The sequence below is a fragment of the Morus notabilis genome, unplaced genomic scaffold, assembly GCF_000414095.1.
Source record: "Morus notabilis unplaced genomic scaffold, ASM41409v2 Scaffold535, whole genome shotgun sequence".
Classification (NCBI taxonomy): domain Eukaryota; kingdom Viridiplantae; phylum Streptophyta; class Magnoliopsida; order Rosales; family Moraceae; genus Morus; species Morus notabilis.
In genome coordinates this window covers 472,413-497,224 of record NW_010367018.1, presented here as the reverse complement: position 1 = coordinate 497,224, position 24,812 = coordinate 472,413, and the positions used below count along the sequence as shown (strand labels likewise).

Genomic DNA, 24,812 nt, shown 5'->3' with positions numbered 1-24,812 from the left:
CGAAGCATTGAAAGTTTACTTGTTTTGGTGTCTGCATCAAGGTTATTGTCTCTGTGTGATGGGAACAAATACCTTCATTACTCTTTATCTGTCCTCCAATTGCTATAACATACTTGCTCTAACAAGATCTTTCCAAACTCATCTGTCTGTGTTTTGATAAATTGTTGACACATGGAGAATCCATGTTTGTTTTGGCTATTCTACTTTTATGTACAGGCCTTTTGTAACGAGAGCTCTAGTTGCTTCCATTTAGTCGCAAGTCTGGGATTAATAAAGTGGGGTTCGGAGCTGTGCTTGGGGACTGGTCTTGTATGGTGATTTGAGGTATGGCTAAGAGTTGGATGGGTCACGCTCCTTCCTTCCTGCCAGAATGCCTTGTTCTTCGGAGTTCTCCGGCTACAGTCTGGGACGCGGGCTTTCAAGTCAAGTTAATTTGGTGGAGGTTGATGCTCTTAAGGTGATGAAGGCTATCAACTCTTTGCCCTCTCTTCTCCGTAGGAAGTTGTGATTGGTGATATTAGATTTTTGCTTGTTGAAAGTTAGCTAGTATATTTGATGAAGAGAGAATTAACTTAAAAGAGTATATGGGTCTTGATCTTTATTCTGTACTCTTAATTTAATACCTTTGTTGATTAATATAATTATTTGACTAAAAGAATATTAATCAAAATTATAGGGTAAAAAATCTATACTCATACACTTTAAGGGAATATTTCTCATTTTTCCCGTGATAAATGTGTAGTTCGATTCAGAATAGAGTTATAAGTTTAGGCATGGTCAAACGAGTCAGATGGAGGATTGTCATTGTTGGCATGGTTGCGTCATGAACCTTTGGGCCTGAGCCCGAAAGCTTACACGGCCCGGTCAGGCCCAAACACACTTTTTAAAATAAAATTGTTATAAAATTCTGGGTCGGTCGTGCCTGGTTTAAAATTTTCATTTGACTTCGCACTAGACTATGCGGCCTAAAATTTCACCTCTAATTCGGATTCACTTATAATTGCCTTTTACCCAACTGATAACACTATACTTCCAGAAATTGGTCTTCAAAAAGATCCTCTTTGGATAATAAGATTAAGTTAAGAGAAAATTTGAATTTTTTTTTTTAATCAGGACAGCAAAACGAATAAATGCGTTTTCGTTTAATTTTTATGTTACTTTCGGATTGATATGTAAAATCCTATAATAAGTAGGTTTAGGATTAACATGCTTAACTCGTATTTAGTAATCATTTGCAACTGTATTAGAATCGGTATAGACTTAGGGCTTGTTCTTTTAGAGTTTAACTTGAGTATAATTCTTGAGTTGAATTTGAGTTATAACTTGAGTTGAACTTGTAACTTGAGTTTGTGTTTGGTTGTGTACATTTGAGTTATGGTTTGAGATAAGAATCTTTTTGAGTTTGTGTTTGAGTGAGTCAAAACTTGAATTTGTATTTAGATAGTATTTTAATAAAAACTCAATGCTGATGAAAAATTTTAATATGGTATATGGGTCGGGTTTTATTCCTCTTTTCGTTGTCAACGTATAGAAAAAAAAATCATCTCAATCAAAATTAAAACGAAAAAGTTATAACATTTTTAAGAACAGAAAAAATACTATTCATTAATTTGAGTTCGAGTTTCTGAACTCGAGTTGAAGGAGAAACTTAAACTCGAATTTTAGCCATAAACTTGAGTTTAAACTCGAGTTTAAACTTAAAAAAATATGAACTCAAATAAAATTATAACTCGAGTTATATTTTTTTGAGTTTTTCACGCAAAAAAAACAAGCCCTTAATTATTAGAAAGAAAGAAATTCACGCGCATAAATGTATCGGTTATGCGCACATGAACCAATCAATTTTTAGGCATTGAATTGTAGGCCCAAAGCCTTTATAAGTGCAAGCCCAAGTTGTTAGTTGTTGGACTTAAAATGATGGCCCATAATCACAGTCAACTCGAGTAAAAATGCTAAAGATTTATGGCATTTCTCAAACATTATTACATAAGTTTTCTGACCTAATTTTCTCTCTTTATATATAAACTCAGAGTGCAGAATTATATTAGAGGACATAAAACTAAAGTGGTCAGTTAAGAGGTACATTTTTTTTTTTTCTCAATAATATATGGTAGCGGCACTTAAGTTGCCTAAGTCGCCTAAACCCACACCTACAAATATTACATGCATAAAATAACCAAACGTCCCCTTCAAAAGATAAAATATTCAAAGGCCACTAAACACTTCCCAGTTCCCTCCAAAATGAAGGCAAACACCTGCCTTTTATGCCTTTTTTTTTTTTCTCCACGCTTTTTATGTGGTATTGCAAATATATATATATATATATATATATATTTCCCTTGCTCTAATGATATTTCCAGAGGTTCAAAAAAAAAAAAAGCCCTGTTGAAGAAGAGAGAGGAGGTGAATTGAATATTGATATATAGAATGTTTTTTTTTTTTTCCCACCTCGTTGATGTTTTCAAAATCATATTTATATACTTTCCCCATAAAATCATATATTTGTATACAGATTAGGAAGCAGCCATATTTTGGCCTTTCAAGTGGCTCCACCAACACCACAAGCGCTAGACATCCGCCTACAAATTACAATTTGCTTTTCGGCTGGTCCATCCATCGAACTTGGAACCTTTTAACCACCGTCTTGCGGCTCCTGCCCCTTTAGAAGGGTCCTACAACAATATATATTAATTGGAAAGGACTGAAATAAATGTTTACGTTTCTTCTTCTCAACTTGTAACATAGAGTGCTTATAATTGCCTGTAGTCTAGCTATATATAGTGGCAATAGAGTTATGAACCGGCCGTTGTATACTTTTGGGGAAAAAAAAAAAGTGAACTTTATTTTCACGTTTTCAATATAAATTATTCTAAGAACCCTAGGCAATTTAAATTAGCTAGGGTTACATATTGTCATTTTCTTAGGGAAGAGTTAATACATTTGTTTAGTGGATAGTATAATTTAACATATGACCGGCCCTATACTAGCCATGGCAGAACGAGAAGCTTCTAGGACATTAATAAAGCAATTTTTGCAAATTGCATTATATTGCAGACAGATGTTAAGATTTTGGTTTCAAAAGTTAGGATTCTTTTGTTAGCTTCTGGAGAGCCTTTGATATTCGCATGTCTATATTTCTTATATAATACAAATATGCATGAGAACAAATAGAGAAGCTAAATTTGTTTGGCACGCGACTTTAAATTGAGGATATTCTTTTCGATGATTGCTTTAAATTGTCATAAGATCGGAAGTAATTAATTAAAGAGAGGTCTATGAACCTTCAGCAACGCTTTTGAAAGAGAAACACTAGAATCACTTTTTCTATCACTTTTTTTATCACTCGACGTTTACTGTTTAACACATAGATTCCATTATTTTATTTTTTATTTAAATAATAATATATTATATTAATGACGTCTATGTGTCAAACAATAAATAAAAAACTAGCAAAAAAGTGACAAAATGAGTATTTCTCTTTTTGAAATTGGACTATGATTCTGCCTTTGGATCCCCTTACTAGCATTCCCTCCAATATATATGAGCATATGCATATAGACGTATTATAATAATTGAAAAAAAAAAAGTCGATAACTCTGATATATTTTAAAATATTCTTTACTTTATAATTTGACGTCGAATATTACTTTGACGCTTCCATCATTAATTGAAAGTTTATTGCATCCAGCTGGAGTACTTAGGTTATTATCAAAAGCTTACATAGTTGTAAATGTCATTCAGCCTTTCATGCGCCACTTCTTCATACTATATATATTATATAGTTTTAAAAGGACTAATAGAAAAAATAAAGTTAGCTAGATAACCCCATATGCAACCCTAAATCAGATTTTTTTTCTTTTAAAAAAATAACAATATCTTAACCTAGCTGGTAAAATTGCAACATTGGCGGCCGTTAATAAGGTTATTAAGTACTAGTAATACTAGAAGCTAATATTTGCTCATTATCTGATACGCATGCAGCTGTTTATCAACAGTTGTGTGTGTGTGCAGAAGGTTTCATCATGAAATATACATTAGAGAATTAGTTAATTACCTATGATCGATTAGGAATTAGTTAATTATATATATATATATAGCCTTCATTGCGAAGGCAGAGATCTTATGGGAAAGTAAGAAAACTAAAAATTGTAAGTGAGGAAGGTACACCCATGAGGATTGAGGAAGATCACAAGACAATAGGTAGCACTATGTCTTGTCTTTGCCTTTTTCAACTGTATTCTGCCATGCACCACACACACGTTTTCTCACATGACGGATGAAATTAACCCTAGCTTTTAATTGCTTTAAAGATATTTACACACACGCACACACATATATATAGATAGACATACACACACACATGTGTGTGTGTGGGATGAAATTAACCCTAGCTTTTAATTGCTTTAAAGATATTTACACACACACACACATATATATAGATAGACATACACACACACATGTGTGTGTGTAAGTGAAGAGCAGCTTAATTAAAGTGTAAATCTTACAAAACTAGTAACAAAAGAAGCACGTGGGTTCTTGTACTTGCATAGCCTATATTTATGTAAATTTGATTTCGATGACCGCTTTAAAATGTTCTCCAAGATGCTTGTTGAGTTCGTACGTATTTGAAAGGCAGGGTTATATTAGTTGCTAAAGTTAGAATATTTGTGTAAGAGCAAGTTGGAGATATGGTGATTTTGAAGCACCAAATAAAGAGAAAGAGACTGGACGTACCTACATCAGGTGGTGAAAAGTGCAAACATATCTCCCCTACTTTTATCGGTGAAAGATCGAGTAATTTGGCTCCAAATTGACCTTCAACCAAATATATTGTTGACGGTCTTCGCCAACAAAAAATCGGCCGGGTTACCTCTTAGTTTTCCTTCGGATTACCGGCCGTGGGTGTATTAAACGTGTGTGGATTTGTTGAACATGTGTGTTTGTGTGTTAACTAGATCATACATGGACAAATGACACAAGGAATTTTTATAGTGGTTCACTCTATAAAACGAGAGCTACATCCATTGTGACTTTGTATTTATGTTTTGAAGATAACAATTTACAGCTATTGCTCTTCTTCAATCACCTTTTTCTTTTTCAATTTCCCAACCCCTGCCTCACTGGGGGTCTTCCTCCTTTTATACTGGGCTTCCTTCGCTCAGGAGGTTTCCTTCATAGGTAGAAGCACTCAAGTGCTCTCATTTGGTAGGCCCAGACGTAGCCCACTAATCAGCACTGTTCACTCAGCCAATTAGTCTTCTATTACGGCTCTGTGCTTCTCCGTAATACTTTTATGTCCCCTGTGGGGCGGTCTGATAGCTTTCAATTAATGCCTGCAGACGTCCTCCACTTCTACACGTAACCCGTCACGTTCTCCAAAGGACGTCCCCCTTGTCGTCAGCACTGCTTAGTCCAATCGCCTTCTTCGGTATCTTCATCCCTCAATCTCGACGGTGCAATCGGTCAACACCATAAGGGATCGTCGCCCTAATTTGGACTTCGTCCTGGGGCCTTCGCAGCGGAATAGGAGAGGTTCGTAAGCGTCGAGGGTTTCTCGCGTGGTGAGGAGTAGTCAAGGCCACGCGTCGCATTATCGTTCCTCCACGTGTCCGTCACATTTTCCCACACAACATATATATTTGATTTGTACTGAAATATCATTTTGTTGAGCAATATTGTCTCTCATGAGCCCTCATGCAATTTATAAATATGAGAATAACAAAGTACTGACAGAAATCTCTTCTATACGTTACCTGATCAGTACTATTTGACCTACGTTGTTATACATTCATGTAAGCAAAACAAAAACTATAGACATATGGAGCTGGAAAGTTTTTCAGTGGGCACTACAAAAAAAAAAATGTAGAGATAATTTGTTTACTCAATAGGAATATAGAATATATTTTAATTATTCAGTACGTGCTATATAGTTGAATTTTTTTATGTATAATAGGGTCAAAACTGAATGTTTTAAGGATGAAAAACTAAAATAAAAATAAATAAAAAGTATGTTTTAAAGTCCTTCTCGATCGTTAGTTTTTTGGGACTAAATATAAGCCTGATCATCACGTTTTAGATAGAGCACCAGCTAAGTAATTTATTCTGAGTACTGATCAAAGCGAAACAATGTTTAATTTGTGTGTGTATATATACATATATAATATTGCAAGTCATGTTTAATATATATTTACCCTTCTGCAGAGAAGATCCGCTAAAAATATCTAGGGTAGTGTCCCTCGATTAAGCCACATATAACATTATAAGGCTTAAAAATTCAAGAATAATTCTTATTTGAGGAGGGGCATTAATTAAAAATAATAATTAAGAAAAGTTATAATCATGCATGTGAAAATCATTTGCTTGGAAGAAAAAAAAAATTATTTTTAGGACCTCTTTTGAAAAAGCTGAATAGACCTTGTCTCCCCACATGAACAGACTACTATAATGCTTTTGCTTCCCTTTCTCACATATACATCAAAAGCATATAGTAAGCTGGCGTTCTGGCCTTGTGGGCGGTTTTTTTTTTTTTTTTTGTGATTTAAATTCTTTCCCCTTTCTTTCTTGCTGTTTAAAATCAAACAAGCAGCTATGAAAAAGACGAAAACTATGAATGATTACAGTTTCATAAATACAGCGATTTTGTCATGTACGGCTCAAAATGCAGTGATTGAGCATTTTCTTTCCGAAGGCTCTGTAAGCAACTGTACAAACAAATTATTACTTGCAATTTGCAAATTTTGAATAATTTCCTTAAATGAGCATTTTCCATCATATACTAGCATTGTGTTTGGAGCAAAATACACTTCCAAAGTGGCACCAAATTTAGATATCACAAGGTCTAGAAATTAGTAGATGAGAAAGACAAACAAGTAAAACAAAGAAAGAACGTATACTTCTAATACTGTGGAGTATCGTGTATGTTTTTTGAACGTTAAGTTGAGTTAAAATTATATTAAAATATACTGTCATACTAGTAGGGTAATTTATTAATTCTCAAATAATGCGAGGGAAAAAAAAAAAAGCAAATTGTGTAAAGAGAACAAAACTAGAATTATCGAGGATTTTAAGTGGGCCTTATAAAGAAGATCTTCAAGGATAATATGATCAAAACTGTAATTTGATCTTCAGATATGGATGTATACAAGTTGATGAGACGTAAGTGGATTGGCATCCAAATCAAGCATACATATATGGAAAAAGAAACACATTTGTATATGTGATGTGCGATTTGTGAACAGCAGCAGATACTACTCGGCACCACAAGGTTCTAGACGCGTGTGTACTTGCAGGTCTATTAAGCTTAAAACTGCTACAGTAGTACCATGGGTCCACGATTCATGAATGAAAGGCAAAACAGGAACCTATAAGGCCTCGTTTACTTCACCGATTTGAATTTTTAGTTTTAGATTTTTACAGTAAAAAGCTTTAAGAAAATATCACATCAAAATTTTCTGCTATAGTGAAAAACTCTCAGAAAATGTCACATCTCAGCTCGAATTAAAAACTCGAATCCGCGAAGTGAACGAGACCTAAGTCTCCTTCAGTTTATTGATTAAGTTTTTAACTGAGATGTGATTTTATATAAAAAATTTTAATTATAGTAAAAAAAATTAAATATAATTTTTTATAAAAATTAAATATAATTTTTTATAAAAATTTTTAACTGTATTAAAATTAAAATTAAAAATTTAAATTAATAAATGTATTAAAATTTAAATTAAAAATTTAAATTAATAAAATGAATGAGGCTGTAGTTTTTTCTCATTCAAACAGCTTCCTAATTTAAAAGGATATATATAGTACAATGATTGGCTCGTGTAATATGTAGTTAAGTTTAATTAGCTTTTTTTTCCTTCTTTTTTTAACATATGTATTACGACAAAAGTAAGTTAATTGCACCTTTCGCCGATGTGACTACGAATTCATTTCATAATTAAGTAATTAATCACATTATTTGTATCTCTGGTCTTTTTTTTTTTTTTTTTTGGCAGTCTTGTACATTAATTAATATGTAAAAATCAAATGAATGTATATATATACATGTATGATGTTTATGTTTGTTTTTAGTTTGACCTTTTGACTTGCCGTAAGGATCAGCTTTGATGCAAAGCTTTCTCATCTCAGCAAAATATAGTTTAATTATCAGTTATATAAGGTACTTTGTTGCGAGAGTTCATACATATAATTTTTAGAACTATTGGACGTGGGTCTCAGAGTATGAGAATATATATGTCCCATCGGTTTATAACTTTAAAGATTATTTTCATTTATATATAAATTTTATATATATTTGCTTTTCTTTCTATGAGACATCACATGAGATATCTAAAAGTAAAAATAGCATCAATCACTATTTTGGTTTGTAGGGTATAGTTGATGCATTTATGTAGCGCTTTAAGGAAAGAAATACTGCAACGAACTGGTATATCAAATTCATGGATGTCCCGTTTATTAGTGATTTATTATTAGTATTCTTATAATCATTCTCTACCTGCACTATTTATATATTGATTCATACGGCTGGTGTTCAATCTCGTGGTATATGGGATCATTGTTTGGGAAAGACATGAATATGCTTTTTCAGACAATACATACAACAACAAAAAACAATGAGAAAGAAAGCAAATGTAAATAAACAACTAGATAATAATAGTTGAAACTCGTTATTATTTCACCTAATTAACAATATTTCCTGTTAATTAATTACATTTTTCTTGCAAGGAATGAAAGAATGCACGGACGTTTTATTTATTTATTTATTTATTTTTTTATTTTTAAGATGAAGCGCAACAACATAAAGGAAATAACAAATTCCCAATTGTTGAAACCACTCAACCGGAACACCAAAGATCATCTCTATATGTTTAAGTTAAACCACAAAAGGAAAAAGATAAAAAGGACCGAATAAATAACATAGATATGCTTTGATACAAAGAAGTCGAGAGCTTGTATCTCCCTAAAGAAAAAAGAAAGAGCAGTAGTATACACTTGTTTTGAGTTTGCAACAGTCAATCAAGAATGACTTTTGTTTCTTAGGTCTTGCTCTAGCTAAGAAAAGAACTTCCATAGGGGTACCCTATATGTAGACCATCTTCTTCTTCCTCTCTCTCTCTCTCTCTCTCTCTCTTCGTTTTTTTATTTTTTTAAAAAAGAAGATATAAATTCCTACATAAAACCATGTTGTACTAAAAAAACCCAACTGTGAAGGAATGTAGATCCATGTGTATGCTCTCTTTCTTTTATTAGTATGAATTCCTATATCAAACCATGTTGCTAAAGTCTCTTGAGCACTAAATCATCTTTTTACCAATTTGCCAAGGGTACTACTGAGTTTCTTCTTTTTTGTTTTTCTTTTTTCTTCTACCCTTTCTAGTGACCACATTGCTACATGTCAAATCTTCCTCAACTCAACATATAGTAAACACCAACAAGACTTTAAACTCCATCAACAATTATTGTGGTGAATTTTGATATATTGAGTAATAATACAAATGTGCTCGCTAAACTTAATTATACATATGATGTGGACACTTAACAAAGCAACTCCTTAGTGTAACATGAAATTGTTAAGAGTCATTGAAAATGGGTCACCAACAAATTTGCTGAGTGTTCTTGGCATTTATCCTTTGTGAATATATGTAAAGAATACACCTTTTTTTTTTTTTTGCTCAATTGCTATCAATACTATTCAGCATCACCCGATTCTATAGAGATTACTCGCAGATTTGGGAATAACGTTGAGTTGGAAACCTATCTGATCTACTTCAATAGTCATTGTCATGAGCAATCCCTATAGATATTTAATATTTAAGGGAAACAATACGCAAGTTGCTAGGTTAAAACAGAATAGGTCTAGTGTAAAATCTTGCAAAAGATCAGAAAGGGTGACCATTATAGTTATATCTTTTCTTCCTTTTCTTTTACTTTATTATGATGAATTGTTGTTTCTTATACTACCCTACCAATATCACACTTTTCCTTATGGTGCAAGTGAAGGGAAAAAAAACTTCTAATTACCGAAAAAAAAAAAAGAAGGAAAAAAAATCTGATAACATAAGTTAAAAAGTTAGGTCTTCACTCCATGTCAAAAATAAAAAAATAAAAAAGCATCAAAGATGAATGTCAAATAAGCCAATAAGATCTTCGTTGATGCTCTCTACTCCGATTCCAAAGGCCATCAATATGTTAGCTTTTTCCAAAATAATAATAATAATAATAATAAATAATTTTTTTGAAGGAAAAAAAAAAAAAAAAGCATCATTAGCTTGCAAGTAGCACTCGTGGAACCCTACCCCCCACCTAGCTTTCTAATGTATTCCTTTTTTTCTAGTTTTGATGCTATATCAAGGATAAATGTAATTCTTCTGTTTTCTTTATTTTCTTTTCGCAACTATCAAATCTTTGTCATTTTTTATTTTGCTACGTTTTATGATGAGATATGAGTTTTGGGGCTTAGATTATCGGAAAATAGTCAAATAAAAACAGAAAAGTCCTTTAACATTTAAAGGGGACACCAAATTAAAGAGACAATTAATGTATATTACTTTCTACGTGAGTTAAAAAAAATACACGTACATCTATGTATTATAGATTCCCTGGCATTTGATTAGCTAGTCTAGTAAAATGACACATTAATTCCGAAATCGATCGGTATAATATTTCTAGACTTTGAGCACTCTTTTCTTTTTCTAGTTAATTTTTGTAAGACTAACTTTGAGACTAAGAAACTACTTTCAGAATCCCTATTCCAAGCCGATCTAAAGGATTAGATTTCAGCAAATTAAACTTTTTTTTTTTGTTAGTATTTTTTTTCCGTTCAAAAGTGTTTAATATTCGACTAATTAAATCCTTTACGACGACAACGGACTCTCAAGATAAAATGGAAGAATTCTAAATCTTTAGGAGACGTTTCCCCTGAATTTGAGTAGGCCAAGGTGATGATGACATTAAATATTTCTTACCAACCAAACTTGTTGTTGTTCTTCTATATTTTCCTTGTTCTTCTTCTATATTTTCTTTTTTCTCCTTAAAAATTTACAACACTACACACAGATCTTGTTACAGATTTAACAGTTAAAAATTTAATTTATCAATAAAAACATTTACCCTATCAATGGAGTAAAATAGAAAATTTACTCTACTATAAAGACTACCATATTATTTCTTGTTTCAAGGAATCGAGGGAGTTCTTTTTAGTGTGTATATATATATATATATATAGGCAAACGAAATTATATCAATTAAAATAATTTAATAATCATCTAACAATTTAAAACTGTGTGGTATGGTATTTTTTTCATCAAGAATTTTCTTTCTTTTGTTTTGTTTTTGTTTTTGTTTTTTTTTTTTTTTTACTTAAAAGTAAATCACTAAGTTGGCTTTTTAAGTTTTGTCACTTTCCAACGACTAGTCTTATTAGAGTTTTATGCCATAAAGATGGTAAACTTACCAGCGTTTTCTATTGCCTTTTGTCTTGTTTTCACCGAATTTGAAGGAAAACTATGTTTCCTTGTGTGGATAAAGTGGTAGGCGGCTACTTTAGTACTAATATTTTCTAATGATGGTTGTTATTTTACAAAATCTATGCTAATAAGTTCTTTTCATTGAAAGATTGAGAGAAATTTGTGGTATAAATACGGACAAATTTATAATTTTAAATTGTTAATTTAAATCAGATTAAAAAGAGTTATAAATTTATAAAAATTAATGAAATACTTATCAATATATATTTCACGTATTTTAGATATGATTATTTTTTTCTTATATTATAAATTTTTCTTAAAGAAAACTGAAGTTCTTTTTTAAAAAAAAAAAAAATGGATTTACTGTTATGATGTCTTGAAAGAAAAAAAAAATGAATTAGTTTATATTTTTAATGTCATTTGAACAGAAAAATTGCCAATCTTGTTCTAACCTCATATTAAGGACCTGTTTTTTCCCCTGGTGGTTAATAGATTACTATAGCGTAAGTTATATTTTCTTTCTTCAATGTCTTATATTAAGTTAAATTCAGAAAATCCCTTAACAAAACTAAGACTGCCAACCAACATGAAATTTGCCACACCTAAACCTTTGACGAAATTTTCCACTTAAAATTTATCTTAAAAAATAATAATAAGATTTTCATTGTAAAACCTAAAACTTTACGAGTTTAGTAAATTAGTCCCTTAATTTTTTTCTTGACAATTCACCCTTTAAAGTTTGAAATTTATTGCATTGCTGGTCAAATTAAAAATAAAGTTACAATTTTAGACAATATCTTCCACGTGAATATTTAATAAAGATAATTCTAGTATTTTTTTCATTGAATTGAACCCATTAAACACGTCATGAATGAGAAAAATTTTGAAATTGGGGGACCCCTAATTTTTTCCCCAAAATGGTTAACTCCAAATTTCAAAATTTTTTTTGCTCATGATGCGTATATGAGGATCAATTCAATGAAAAAAGATGTTAATTACCCTCATTAAATACTCACGTGAAAGACACCGTCTAAATTTTTAACTTTGTTTTCAATTTGACTAACATTATAATAAATTTTAAAATTTAAGAGATAAATTGCCAAGAAAAAAATGTAATGAATTAATTTAACAAACTCATAAAGTTGAGGAAATATGCATGCAATATAGCTAAAAAAATAAACTACCAGTAACTATCTGTTTCTAGCTATTAGATATATATTAAAAATTAATTGCTTTATATATATATATAAAATTTTTTATTTTAATGTAATTTTAATCAGTTTTATGGTCAAAAAACATACAATACCAATACAAGATCCAAGCGTGGAAGGAAAAAAATGGGAATAAATTTCCCATTCATTGACAAAATTATTTTTCATCCTCACATCCACTAATATACCACCTTTATCCACAAGATTCCTCTGGCTAAATTCAGTTGCTCCTTTTCAGAATAACAATTGTACTGTAACGGTTAAATCTGGTAGTGGCGGTGAAAGAGAGGTTAAAAATAAAAATAATTAAAATTGGAAAATTCTAATAAACTATAAATTTATGATTTTTTATGGTGTCCTGCTCACCAGCTGGAACTAGTATGGACGGTTGTGGAAATTTCGTCTCCACCCTACTTTTCTGATCTCCTCTCTGTCTCTTCCCCAACAAACTCCCTATCACACTTGGGAGGAGATTCCAACGCTCTTTGCCTCCTCGTCTTTTTTTTTTTGTTTTTTTTTTCCAATAAAGATTTATTTTTTTGAAATATTCAAATAAAGATTTATACTATAGGTTTGAAAACATAACTACCATTAAAATTTCATTTTAAAGCCATTTTTTATATCAAAAACTGTTTTTTATATAATTTTTTAATTTTAATGTGATTTTAGGCACGTATAACACTTAAACTGTGCATTACCCATGTGAGGTTCTACAGTAGGGGCCCTTTTTCTATATCAATAAAAAAGAAAACTCTATTTTCTTTTTATTTTTAATTATGTATAATTTTCTTCCGGTTTCATTTTGTGCTTTTGGTTCTATAAATTGACCCCTCAACACCATCAACAACCTCTTCCACTTCCTTCCTCTTCCCCCTTTTGTAGATCGTAGCCTTCCTAATTGCTCTAATTTTATCTAAGGTTGTGTTTCTGTCCTTCCTCAAAATTCTGGCCGTTATTCTGCTCTGTTTTCCCCAGTTTTCTCTCCATAATCTTTTCCTCAATCCTCCTTTTTTCCATTGAATCTCATTCCTTTGATTCAATAACAAAAACCCACATAGCAAATCCCCTCAAGTCTCAATCTTTCCAGCAAAATCTTCAGTTCTTCCGAGATCTGTGCCAGAAACAGAATCTCTCTGTTTTCCTCTGATTTTTTTTTCCCGGTTAACTTTTTCAACTTCTGCAATTCTGATGCTGAATATCGTGTTCTTAATGTTTGAGATTCATGTCTCCAGTTCTTAGCGAAATCCTCCGTTCCGGGTTTATGATAAATTCCTCACTCAGGCGCAGGACCCACTTAGTTCAATCTTTCTCCGTCGTCTTCCTCTACTGGTTCTATGTTTTCTCATAAATAAGTTGAAACATTCAACTACAGTATTTATCTTCTAAGTAGCTACAGTTTTTTTTTTTTTGGTTATATTTTCCGGGTCCTGCGTCTTTTTAGTAAAATCTAGTTTTTTTCTTTTATTAGATCAAAGAAACTAGTCTGTCTCCTGGTTGTAGATATATTATATAGAAGATAAGAAGAAGATATAATATCTATTAAATATTTTTATCATGGCTTCTTCTAGCGGAAACTCGTCAGGGTCAACACAGATTCAGAACTCGGGATCGGAGGAGGATTTGCAGGTTCTGATGGACCAGAGAAAAAGGAAGCGAATGCAATCAAACCGCGAGTCGGCGAGGAGATCTCGGATGAGGAAACAGCAACACCTGGACGAGCTCATGGCCCAAGTGGCTCAGCTGAGAAAGGAGAACAACCAAATCTCGACGAGCATAAACATCACCACCCAGCACCTGATAAACGTGGAGGCTGACAACTCTGTCTTGAGAGCTCAAATGGCTGAGCTCAGCCAGAGACTGCAATCCCTAAACGACATCTTGGGCTGCATCAACGACAACAATGGAGGAGGAGGAGGAAGAGTCCTTGAATGTGAGACTCTTCAGAGTAGCGCTGATAGTTTCATGAACCCAATGAATTTGGTGTATATTAACCAGCCCATCATGGCAACTGCGGATATGTTCCTGTACTAACCAAACCCATCACCATGGTGAATGATGAATGATGATCATAATTCATCATCATGATCACCTTAGGTTCAAAAAGCCTGAAATGGGTCAATCTCTTTTTGTCTTGTTTCGTTTATTGGCGGTGTTTGTTCATGGTCAGAAATGAGTGGAGTGGAGATGAAAGGAAAATGGTGTTCTCTATGTTTTTTTTTTTTTTTTTTTGGTCTTGTCTAATATTATATTATTAGTTTGGTTAGCAACTAGGTGATCAAGCAGTGTGACTCCAGGACAAATATGATTGTGGTCTAATATTGCAAAATGAGTGAAAAAAAAGGGTTCTCAACAATGGAAGAGGGGACCCATGGTGGGATCCTTTGATATGTAAAGGTCATTTATGATATAATGTGGTGTCAAGGCTTATATAATTATTATACGATTTACTATTCATTACCAATTTCCCCATCGACTGTGTATTGTTTTGTTGTTTCCCTTGTGTGTGCCCACCTTCAAACCTGTTTGAGCATTTTTTTTTTTTTCAACAAGATTTTATTGCTATCACTCTCCCTTCCAACTTCTACTGGATGTATCCAAAAATTCCAAATAGTAGTTATGGGCAAACTTTTCCAAATTGATTGCGTTTATTAACTTGTTTTGGTGGGTGCGTATGTAATTGTACTTTACCCTTTTCTGGCCAATTGGCATAAGAGGCTGGCATCCATCCCCGCGGTTTTCGCACATTATTTGCTTGTTTATATAGATCTTAATATGTATGAGAAGCTCGTATATGTTGTTTGCAAATTTAACTTAGCCATAATTTTACTATTAATATTAAAATTTAGAGTTCAAACACAACTATAAGATCATAGTATTATTACTTTTAGTGACTAGGGGGATTTTTTTAGGGTTTTATTCAAAAACTATTGCTTCAATTTTTTATCAGATTAAATGTATAATGTCAAATTAGATTTAGGGGAATGCTACAATACCGTACATTTTTTACGTCATTGATAACGTAAGTTTTCTACACCGTCCGATCTAATTCAAAGGCCAAAACAAGTTTGGTCGTATTGCCATAGGCTCAATTGCGGCGGATTTTTTTCATCGTCACTTTCAGCCAAGCCTACAGTCTCCCAGAGCAAATTTCTTCAACAATGGTTTTTTTTTTTTTTTTTAAAAAGAGAGAAAAAAAACCATTGTCTTTCTTTGCCACCACGCCTACCTTCCCCACCGCAATTGCGCAACACACCCCGCTACTGCGAGCCACCACGACAATGGTTCTTCTGCATCAATTTTTATTACAAAAAAAAAAAGAAAGAAAACGTTCGTGTTCGATTGTTCATCAATCCATCTCCTCCTTCACTCAATATTTTTTTCCTCCCGGTGTCGTGAAATCGCCGTTGCAAGATCCGACGGTGTTTGCGACCCACCACCGCCGATCATGTAGATCTGGGTTTTCTTCTCTGTTACCAAGGAGGACCTCGCCCCCCACCACTCCCTCCGGCCGCGCCGAATGAATCTGCTCCGCCACCCAGCACCAGCCTCGTCGCTCCCCCGGCGATCTTCATCGGCGCGAGGTTCCTTCCCCTCGTCACCCAACTCCTGCAAAGCGCAAGAAGACAATTTTCTTCGTTTTCATGATGTTCTGCTTCTTGTTTGGGGTTCAAGAATGTGAAGGAAAAAAAAAATGAAAGCGAAATAATGTCGGAGATTGTTGTAATATACGGTTTTTTTTTTTTTTGTACTTTCATCATTTATTTGGTCAAGTTCATTTCTATTAAATGAAGATTTTTTTGGGGGTAATTTTTGACATTCATGCGTTTGTCGGATTTTTTTTTTTTTAAGAGTGATTTGTTGTTGAAATGTTTGTACTCTTGTCTGGCTTGATGATCAAGTGTTTGAATCTTTGATTGATAGAGGGACAAGAAAAAAAAAATTCAAGCAACTTTTTGAGAAGTCGGATTTGATTCCCTTAGAAGAGATCAACAAAGGTCTGAAAAATTCCTTCTTTTTTCCTTCTAAATGTGTCTATTCTCTGCAACCCATCTCACGCTAACCCACTTCTTCTCTCGACCGACGGTGGTGCAAACCCAATCCTCCTCCGACGAGGAAACCACCAGCCCTTGTCTGAGATGGCGATGTGATCGACTTCTCTCCCGCCGGCGCGAGTTCTTTTCAATAATAAGCTTTCAAACCAAAAAAAAAAAAAAAATCTTCGAGAGACTTTTAAATCAAAAGAAAAAAAAAAGAATTTGTTCTCTGACAGAGAAAAGGGAATAATTTTTCTTTTTAAATTCGTCGACCATTTTCATAAGAATTTTCATCATAGGATTTCAAATTGGTTGATGAGGCCATCTCCGGAAAAAGATTTGGGATTTTTTTTAAAACTTCAAGCGTACCAGAAAAAAAAAAAAAAAAAAGCTTCAGATGTGGTCAGACATTACTGAGGCAAGTAATATTCCGGTGTGCCACTCTTCTTCCATTAGCACAATGACGTGGGGTCCAATGTCAAATCAAACAAAGGTCACCTGTAGATCTTACGACACCGATAGGGGAAAGGACTTGCGGTAGTATTGTAGCGTTCTCCTTATAATTAATTTTTTATTCGAGTTTTAAAATTTAAGTTAGAGATATAATTTTATATGAAAATATTTTATTATAATAAAAAATTAAATTTAATTATTTTATGAATTTTTTATTATAATAAAATTTAATTTTTAAATTTATATAAAAAATAAACGTGACTTAAATTTATATATTTTTACCGTGAAATAATTTTTACCTTAAAATATTTAAAATACTTTTGAATAAAAAATAAAAAAGAAAAAACTAAAAAAATTTAAATTTATAGTTTTAACCTCAAAAATATGTAAGATACCATTGAAATAAGTTTATTTTTATTTTTATTTTTGGTCATATTGAAAAGTTTTAAACTTATAGTTTTTTTCCTTTTTTTTCTTGAAATAGTTTAGTCATTTTACATGTCAAAATTAATTATTAATTGAGATAATGTATTGATTTGTATAATAAATTTAATTTAAAGGTATATATTTGATGAGATTAAAAATTTAAAGTAAAAATTTAAAATAAACTTAAAATACATAGTATAAAAATATAAACATCTCTTTTTATCTTTTTTCATTTAATTATGCTGAAATTTTTGACGCCAAAACAGCAATTTAATTTAACTTTATGAAAGAAAAACCGCATTCGGATGTTTAAAGCTGAGAACTTTACAAAAAGTTGCTTCACCAAACAATTAAGTAAAGAGACAAGATATAAAAGAGAGAGTATTAAATTTAGCATTTCGCCAATGTAATATTGATTTGGAAGAAAGAAGAAAATAGATCGAAGACTTGAGATGAATTAAAATTAATAGGTCAATAGTTTACATAAGTTAATAAATAGGTCAAATATTGTTTTTGTCCATAACTTGTCTGGTTATGAATCATAACTTGACAAGTTATTATCCATAACTTATCTGATTATGAACCATAACTTATCAAACTTGTCCATAACTTATCTGATTATGAACCATGACTTATATAGTTATGAATCATAACTTGACAAGTTATGACTTATTAATTTTTATAATTAAAAATTGACCTATATACTTTTTTAAACTTTTCATATTGATCTATTTCCGTATTAATTTTGTACTTATATAATATACAGAAAGTTCATGAGACCCCAAAGAGTTGCAGAAGATCAGTAAACCATTACACTATTTTAGAGTGTTATTTAAAAAGTTAAAAAAAAAAAAAAAAAAAAAAAAACAACAAAAACCATTTAACCTTTTTTAAGTGTTTTTTAAAAAATTAAAAAAAAAAAAAAAAAAAAAACAACAACAACAACAACAACCGTTGTTGGTCTTGAAGAAAAGTATACCAAAGTTAGAGAGAGAGAGAGAGAGAGGAAATATGAAATAATAAAACTAATTCGATGCAAAAAAAGAGCGTTAGAACAGTATATAAGACTGTGTGTGGGCAATCAAACACTGCGTACCAATTTCAGTGTGATACGATAAATATATCGCTGTCGACGATAAGTTAAAATATATCATAAAGAGAAAGACGATATTAGACAGGAATATTAATAAATCATTCACTTTCGTCTCTACATAGCTAGCTGCCTAGCTCCCGTGTTTTAGATTGTCGCGCCAAGTTTTCCAAGAAGATTAATAATAATACTAACTAAGGTTCAATGCATCTGACTGAGGGTGATCTGCCATAAAATTTCCACTCCACTGGAATTCATCAACAAACGAGGGTGTTTTATTTTATTTTGTCTCATAGCATTTGCTGGTGTATCAATTAAAAATATGGGCATCATAGCGTGGAGTTAGGTAGTCATATTCTGATATTCACGTACTGTGATATCATGTGTTTACATATAAACTTAACACTAATTAATAATGAAAAAAAAAAAAAAATATATATATATATATATATATATCAAACCAAAATATCAAGAATGAAATGATCATTACAATATAGAACACAACCTCACTTGAGAGTATTTATCGCGAGTGCACAATTTTTTAGCCCTTAATTTATGTCGATCCTACATTATAATTAATCCCTGTGAATAAATGGTCCATATTGTACACTCGCAATCCGTTGCATTGACAAGTGAATGTCATGATTAGAACTCAAGGAGGATTATTTTATTTTTTGGTGGAGGGCTAAGCTCAGAGATATTTTCTTTTCATATATAAGGTACTAAAATTTATTTTAACATTTTGTCTCGGGTAGGTTATCAACCAATTAGATATACAAAAAATGGAGATGACACCAAATTTGCTCTTTAAATTTCATTTATTTCTCTATTGATAAATTCCACAATGTACCATATGACAAGCAAGTGTGATATTGTAATTAATTTGGGTCCAATTTAGTATTGTTGTGAGTTGAAAATACGGTGATCAGAAATAAATAAGTGTTTAATTTTTTTCAAAACTGTTGTGAATATCAAAAGTAGAATTTTAAGTGTTTACAAATTGTGTATAAAATTATTATGCAAATATATAATGACTAAAATAGATATTTTTTTAATATAATTTATGGGTTTAGTTTTTATTTCTAATTTTAAGGTCAACATTCATCATATTTTACACCACAATAACAAATAAAAATTTAATTTGATTTATTCAAATATTTCTAAAAAGTAGATTACTTTAAGGTTATGGGAAAAAAAAAATGAGTAGATTGAGAATTGTGTTTTATTCTTATAGTTATTTTAGTAAATTTGAACAATATTGACAGTAAATTAAAGTTGTTGTGTAAAAACATCCTTGACATGTTTTTAAATTCTAGTCAGTAGTTCTTATAACTTGTCTGGCAAAATCAAGATTTATGAAACATCCTCATATTGTAAATTCTTATAAAAAGCTAAAATTGCAGATCTCAAATAAATCTTTGATAAATAATAACTCTGCCAATAATATATTACTTAAAACTTGATGAAAATAAAGCACTTCTATTTGGGGGAAAAGAAACAAACTAATTCTATGTTCGTTTATATTTGATGTTATTATCTCAAATTCATTTACAATGTCAAAACAACATTACTCAATAATGCGTCAACGTCAAGGGTGTACTTGAAAATTGAGGTTATTATTAGTTTAAATGCTTGATATGAGAAATCCGGGTAAGTTAATACCCAAAACCAATAAATAAATAAATAAAAGGAGGCAAGAAAGTGGAAAAATTTAGGTAGAAAAATAATTTTTTATTTTACATGTCAAAAAGTCCAAATAAATAAGGTAAACAAAGGGTTAGCTGTAGAATTATTAGGAGCTGATGAGATCGTGAGGCCAGCCTTTGAGAAAAAAATCACGCACTGTAGTGAGAACAATGGTGTCGTTTTCATTATATATGTTAATTACTTAATTATAGACTCTTGGTTTAGTGGAGGAGTCAGTAATTTATAATATATAATAAACAGCTTTATGCTTTGAGTAAAAGGCTGGCGTGGTGATATTTGCAAGAGAGTTCCCTTTGTGCCTTTATACCCGCTCAAATTAGAGATAAATTACGACAAGAAACCGGCAAATTGAGAACCCTTTATTAAATAGTTTATTATCCTATATGGTGGAGGAGGTAATCAAGCAAATAAGAGTTCTTGAGAAAAAAAGATAGAAACCCCTTAAAAAAAAATTAAAAAGAAAACAGAAAAAATATAGAAACATCTTATAGTTATTCGTCCAAATTCCAAAACAAGAAAAAAGAAGTAGAAAGAACGGATTTAAATGCGGAAAATTACTTCCAAAGTCCAATTTTATGTGATAAATGTATATTCTTAGAGTGGATGTTTGGACATGAAAACAAAAATAAACACATGTCAACAATTTTTTTTTTTTTTAATCAAAATGCACTTCAAAAACTTCCAAATTAATTCTTTCAATTAGGTATAAGCGTGATTGAAATTATAACGACATCAAACTTCCAAATTCCAATTATCCACCGCCTAATGGCATATTAATAGTTGGTATGATGTGACATTGATTAGGAAATTAATTTATGTCCTTTCAAATTTTTAGCGACTTATTTCTATTTTAATATAATTATAATTTGTAGACATGACTCTTAAAGCATTTGATTGCCCTTTTTTTTTTTCTTTTTTCTTTATTTTAATTTCCCACAGATTAAAGTATATTTTGGAGCTTCATCTATCATTTATATTTCTCAGTGCACTTAGAAAAGGTTAATGCCGTATGAATGCAAATATAATCAGGTAAGTCTTAAAACAATTTCTTTTGTACATTTTCTTTTAGAATTGGGATGTGATAATAGAACCCTCATTTTTTATGGATATTGTAGATGCTTTTTATAAATTAGAGAAAATTATTAAACTTGTCCTTAGAATATATAAGTCTGAATTTTTACTACTTATTATTAATTAATATATTTTTTTTACTAATATAGTTATTTTACTAAATAGGATATTAATTAAGAGTCTAACGTAAAAATTTAAACCTACATATTCGAAGAGGTTTGATTTGTCTTTAAATTCCCTTTTATTTATGTTCAATGATACTTTGTGCATTATTGTCCTGATAAGGACAACACTCTACCTCAATCAACGATAGATGACCAAACACTTTATTATTTTTTTATTACATAAAGGTTTATGCATCTGAAAATAGCATGCAACCTAAGACGCAACAGTACTTATAAAAAAAATAAATAAAAGAAAGAAAGAAAGAAAAAAAAAGAATAAAAGAGAGGCAGTAGGGATGCACAAAAATATCCGCAATTCGCCTATCTGCCCGCACCGCACCGCTCCACCCCGCTATTGGAGGGGTGTACATTAAAACCGCCCTTCCGGCGAACAAGACAGTTTCAATTGGCTCTTTTTAATTGGCGGTTACGGATTAAAGTTGGTGACTACGGTTTGAAACTGCTCCGTCCGCCTAAAATTTATTAGTAATATTTTTAAAATTTTTATTTTTATGAAATAAAAATAGCTTGAAATTTAAAGTTTAAAGACTTTTAAACGTTGGAATTTAGATTATAATTTGGATTGTATCTTTTATTTTTGAATTATGATATAATTTTGAACTTTAATTTGGCATTGATGTAATTAATTTAAATCATGTTCGTCAATAATTATTCATAGTCAGTTATGGATTAAAATTTCACAAACCGCCATATAACAAAATCACTTCAACCGCTCAATTCGTCCACCATGCACCCCTAATAGGGAGGGTATGAGGCGCGAGATGTGCCCCTTTTTACTATAAAAAAAAAAAAAAAAAAAAAAAAAAAAAGCGACATGTGCCCACTTACAAGTAGAAAAAATAGCACAAAAAGACTGCAAAGAGAAAACACCCCGTGTTAAATGTTACTTATTATTCGACAAAGAAAAGAACTTCTTTATTATGATATTTGTTAATAAAATTTCACAGCAATCTAATTCCCATCATATTTAATAGGTCTTTTATTATTTTTGGCTAAAGGAAATCTAATAGGTTGTGATTGCGTCGCCGGAAAAATGGTAAAATGCGTTAATTTTTTATTTTTATTTTTTAATAAGTAAAATGCGTTTTCTTAATCCTTATCTACAAGCATGGCTGGATTTAATTTGTACATATATTTTTACTTTTGCTCTTTTGGGTTGTCAATGATGGAGGCCTCGGCAGAAGGGCACTCATGAATAATTTTGAAAAGAAAAATTGTCTTTAATAGAAAGATGGACTCAACATTAAAAAAGGGCAAAAAAAAAAAAAAAAAAAAAAAAAAAAAAAAAAAAGAAAGATGGCTCCCCACTAGTATGTTTCCTTCAATGATATGAAGACAAATTTGGACAGATTAAATTTTATTTTTTTATTTTTATCTTTTTTTTTAATTCATAACGCACGGAACCAACAGCATTCACCAAAGCCCCACTCCACCACAGGCTCCTGATGCCGCTAGACCAAATTGACATACAAGAAAAATTAAAAGGCAAAATGCAAATGATACAACATGTCGTTTTCTTGGAGCCAAAAATTAACTCGTTTTTTTACGCCTTTAATGGAAAAAATCATAAATTATTTACTTCTTAATCGTTTCATTAGTCTTAAACTAATTTCTTTTTCTCAATCCCCCTTCCTGTCCTAATATAGATATTAAAAAAATGTACACATATTCTTTATTTCTAAAGTGTATTTAGCAGTAAATATAGTCGTAATGTTATTATTTATAATTTTATTGTAATTTGGCTCGTTTGTGTATGCATTGGATTTGGATAGAATTTAGGATGAATTTAATTTAGTTTTAAAAGATAACGATACACACATATTTATTACATCACTTACATTTGCAAAATGCAATGATAAACGAACTTATTATTTTAAGATTGTCCACTTTTTCAATACTGATGAGAAAGCAACATGTTGTATCCCAAGTCTGCAAATGTAGCGTCGTTTGAATGTTACAGAGGAATGTTTCCTTTCTTACCAAAAATGCACATGGTGACTTTAACCTTTTATCAAGAAAAAAAATATTGATAAAAAACAATAAGAAGAATTTATTATGTCCTAGAAAAAATAAACAACGATAATGTGAAAAAAGATCAAACAACTTTTTAACAATAATACAATGTTATATCAAGGGCAAGTTATAATCATGTCATAGATTTTAGTGGTTAATACATACAAAAGAAACATGTTAAATGAAAAGTTGTTTTCTGTTTTCTCTCGAAAAAGCAATCGAGATGTCGTGCATATTTAACAAAAACAATTTGTCATTTATTTTTATGCAGAAAAAATAGTTGTTTTCGAGTCTATTTAAAACGACTTGTCGTTTTGTTCAAAATGGTTGTTTTCGAGTCTATTTAAAACGACTTGTCGTTTTGTTCAAAAGAAAAAGACCTTAGTTTTTGAGGATATAGTAACAACTAAAAAACGGCATGTTATTTTCTCTTTATTTTTTTAGGATATCAGAGTAAAAGAGACAATCTATTAGTTGAAAGAAACAACAAATAAGGATAAAAGTATAAGGAACACTCCACAAATATGATTCCAGAAAAGAAAAAGCAAATGATAGTAGAGCTCTTACTAAAATAAGAATGTTAATTAAACTGGATAAATGATCACAGGGATAATGATCATGATAATAACAAAAATACTCGTCAAATTAATTCAAATCTCCACCCCAAATATTTCTAAATAAAAGATTTACAGTACTTTTAATAGAAACAATAGCTGTAAATACACTAAAATATGAATTCACACGATGTTATTGTATGAATTATGATTCATATGTGTTTTTCTCCATCATAAACGGATCATAATAAATAGATGTTTCCCAGGAGGGCCAAGACCAGGCGTACAGTCCATTATAACATAATTGAAGTTCTGGTCCGTATAAAAACTAGCCAAAAAAAAGAAAAAGCTGAAAATCTGAACAAGATGCAGAATGGACGAAAACCAGATTGTCTAGTATGTGTGTTTATGTATTGGAAATGTGCTTGATCGACAAAAAACTGAAGGTTATTCAGAATGCGTATTCCCACTTCAGCAGAAACACGGCGGTCGATGCAATTCTAGAATCTAGGATGGCAAAAAAACGACATGTCAAAATATCTTATGAACAATTTTATATGGTCGTATCAAGTAGAACAAACTCTTCAGCAAAAAATAAAAAAAACG

The 24,812-nt window shown here is 31.2% G+C and overlaps 1 protein-coding gene across 1 annotated transcript; it reads left to right on the top strand.

Annotated features, from left to right (window-relative positions):
* Nucleotides 1–13,441: 13,441 nt before the first annotated feature.
* Nucleotides 13,442–15,142, top strand: LOC21404756 (bZIP transcription factor 44). Its single transcript, XM_024174526.1, has one exon. It carries the CDS (start codon nt 14,228–14,230, stop codon nt 14,702–14,704), a length of 477 nt encoding a protein of 158 aa, XP_024030294.1. The 5' UTR covers nt 13,442–14,227; the 3' UTR covers nt 14,705–15,142.
* Nucleotides 15,143–24,812: the final 9,670 nt, after the last annotated feature.

What these genes read in the sequence shown, in the direction of transcription:
- LOC21404756 (XM_024174526.1), top strand. Translation starts at nt 14,228, where the DNA reads ATGGCTTCTTCTAGCGGAAACTCGTCAGGGTCAACACAGATTCAGAAC.